Source organism: Tinamus guttatus, unplaced genomic scaffold (genome assembly GCF_059628265.1).
Source record: "Tinamus guttatus ecotype Peru unplaced genomic scaffold, ASM5962826v1 Tinamus_guttatus_pri_ptg000546l, whole genome shotgun sequence".
Taxonomy (NCBI): domain Eukaryota; kingdom Metazoa; phylum Chordata; class Aves; order Tinamiformes; family Tinamidae; genus Tinamus; species Tinamus guttatus.
Genome location: NW_028289080.1, coordinates 1224459 through 1227013, shown reverse-complemented (window position 1 = coordinate 1227013; position 2555 = coordinate 1224459). Strand labels below are relative to the sequence as shown.

Below are 2555 nucleotides of genomic sequence, written 5' to 3'. Positions count from 1 at the left end.
CCGCATTCTCCCTTTCTCCAGGACCCTTCCTCTTTCACATCCCCCTATTTCCAGCCATTCCACCCTATCCCCACTGCTCTTTCTCCCTCTCTTTCTCCTAGATATCCCTAGTCCTCCAGCCTGTCTCCACCTCTCCCTCTCTAGGACAGGCAGCTTCAGGCTTTTCCCAGTCACCCACAGCAGGAGATAGTTCTTCCTGACGCAGATCACGACCTGGTGTGAGGAGAGCAGGAAGGGAAAGCGAGTGCTGGAAGTGCTGATGCCCCTGATCTCCTCCCTCCTTCCTAATCTCTCCTAGGAGGTGGTGGCAGAGTGGAGAGGGACAAGACAACGCTCATAGCAGGGGCTTCACCATGGGAGACACCAACACAACAGACCCTTCTCTGACCTCTTTGGACACAGGATACACAAACTCTGTGGAAAATACTGGAGTTTCATGCTTTAGGGGACAACCAGGATTACTGATCTTTGCAGGGGTCTGCATGGGGATTTGTCTGTGTGGGTTAGGGGGGAATGGGATGGTTGTGTGGTTCTTAGGCTTTAAAATGAAGAAGAACCCCTTCACTGTCTACATCTTCAACCTGGCTGTTGCTGACTTCTCTGTGCTTCTTTTGTCTTTTCTGATCATATTGGTAAATTTTTGTGTCCAAGGAATTTGTTTTCATGATCAGAATGCCATTTTTGCCTTCTACAATTGGGTACACATACCGTACTACTTCTTTCAGCTTACTGGTCTGAGTCTCCTGACAGCAATATGCACTGAACGATGTATTTCTGTCCTCTTCCCAATCTGGTACCGCTGTTCCCGCCCAATGCATTTGTCAGCCATTGTGTCTTGTGTTCTTTGGGCTGGTTCTGTGCTCTCTACTTTATTAGATCTTTTTAGCTGTAGCGTTCATCCTGAATTAATCTGTAGGAAAGTACTTGGAGGCATGATCATTGCAGTTTTAATCATTTTCTCATCACTGCTATTGTTTTCCAACTTGATCCTGTTCATCAAACTTCGATATGGCTCACAGAGGCGTCATCCTGGGAGACTCTTTGTTGCAATCTTACTCAACATCCTCTTCTTTTTTGTCTTTGGGATTCCTTACAGTGTAGAGATAATACTCCTTCTTTATCATTCAAATGAATTATTACCTGAAAATCTGTCTTTCTTGCTGGCATCTCTGAACAGTAGCATCAACCCTGTCATTTACTTCCTGGTCGGGAGCTACCGTCAACGTCGGTTTGAGGCCTCTGTGAAAGCTGCCTTCCGCCGTGTGTTTGCAGAGAAAACAATGTGCGAAGAGGGCAGCCAAGACCTCAGAGATACTGCTGCAGAGAGCAGTGTGTAGATGCCTGCTGCCAAAGCAGGAGCAGAGGTTCTGAACTCCACAGGCAGCCCAGAAGGAGATGGAGGACCCCAGGCTGTGCCTGCTGCCCCTCTTGCTGCCTAGGAGGCCTCTGAACCTGGGGGGCAGGCACTGCTGTGCCCCAGGAGCCTGGCATGGGCACAAGCACACAAGCCTGGCAAAGTGCTGCTCTGCTGCACCTGGACCCCAGGCAATGCCTGTATTCCCCTTTGCAGCATCCACCATGGCTCTGCTCCATGCCTAATAAACTTTGTTGTTCTTCCACCAGCAACTAGTGTTTGTGATCTTCTTGGGGCTCTCTTGCGCAGGAAGTCAGACACATTCACAGGAAGGCTCTGGTGCACCTGGACCCCAGACACTGGGGGGTCCGGCGACAATTAGATGTGTGCAAGAGATCCAGAGCCTGCCTGCTGAGCTCAAGGGAGAAAGTTCCCCAGGGCATCTTCTTCACAGACGTGTGTGCACAGCCAAGGAGGGACCAGAGGCGCAAAGATTACCAGACCACAAAAGAGGGCATGCAAATGGTCCCTCAAGCTATGGTGCTGGGGCCAGGGCCTGTCTGGAGCGAGCCAGCCTGGTTGCTCACCTGCCTTTTGCCCCAGCAAAGCGGGGCTGCAGTGGAGAAGCCCGTGCCAGGGCAGCAGGGAGGACACAGAGAGCAGTTCTTTCAACACATGCTGCTTCCTAGGCCCGAGGCAAGTGATCACAGCCAAATGATGAGCCAGGGTTCACCTTTAGTTCTAGCTCAGCCTTTCACTTCAGCACAGGAACAGCAGGATAAGACGACCCCCATCCCATGATCCACCACCAACCCACCACCACCACCACGTGTTGGCATTGCTGCTTCCACCTGCCTGAAAACTTGTTTCCCTGAGCTGGCCAAAGCTGCACCAGAGCCTTCCTGTGAATGTGCCTGACTTTTCCTGCGCAAGAGAGCCCCAAGAAGATCACAAACACTTGTTGCTGGTGGAGGAACAACAAAGTTTATTAGGCATGGAGCAGAGCCATGGTGGATGCTGCAAAGGGGAATACAGGCATTGCCTGGGGTCCAGGTGCAGCAGAGCAGCACTTTGCCAGGCTTGTGTGCTTGTGCCCATGCCAGGCTCCTGGGGCACAGCAGTGCCTGCCCCCAAGGTTCAGAGGCCTCCTAGGCAGCAAGAGGGGCAGCAGGCACAGCCTGGGGTCCTCCATTTCCTTCTG

General features: G+C 51.9%; 1 protein-coding gene across 1 annotated transcript; it reads left to right on the top strand.

The window, feature by feature from the left end:
- The first annotated feature begins 353 nt into the window (after positions 1–353).
- LOC148592624 (mas-related G protein-coupled receptor member H-like) lies at positions 354–1413 on the top strand. The gene has a single exon (XM_088534185.1). It carries the CDS (start codon positions 354–356, stop codon positions 1335–1337), a length of 984 nt encoding a protein of 327 aa, XP_088390311.1. The 3' UTR covers positions 1338–1413.
- Positions 1414–2555: the final 1142 nt, after the last annotated feature.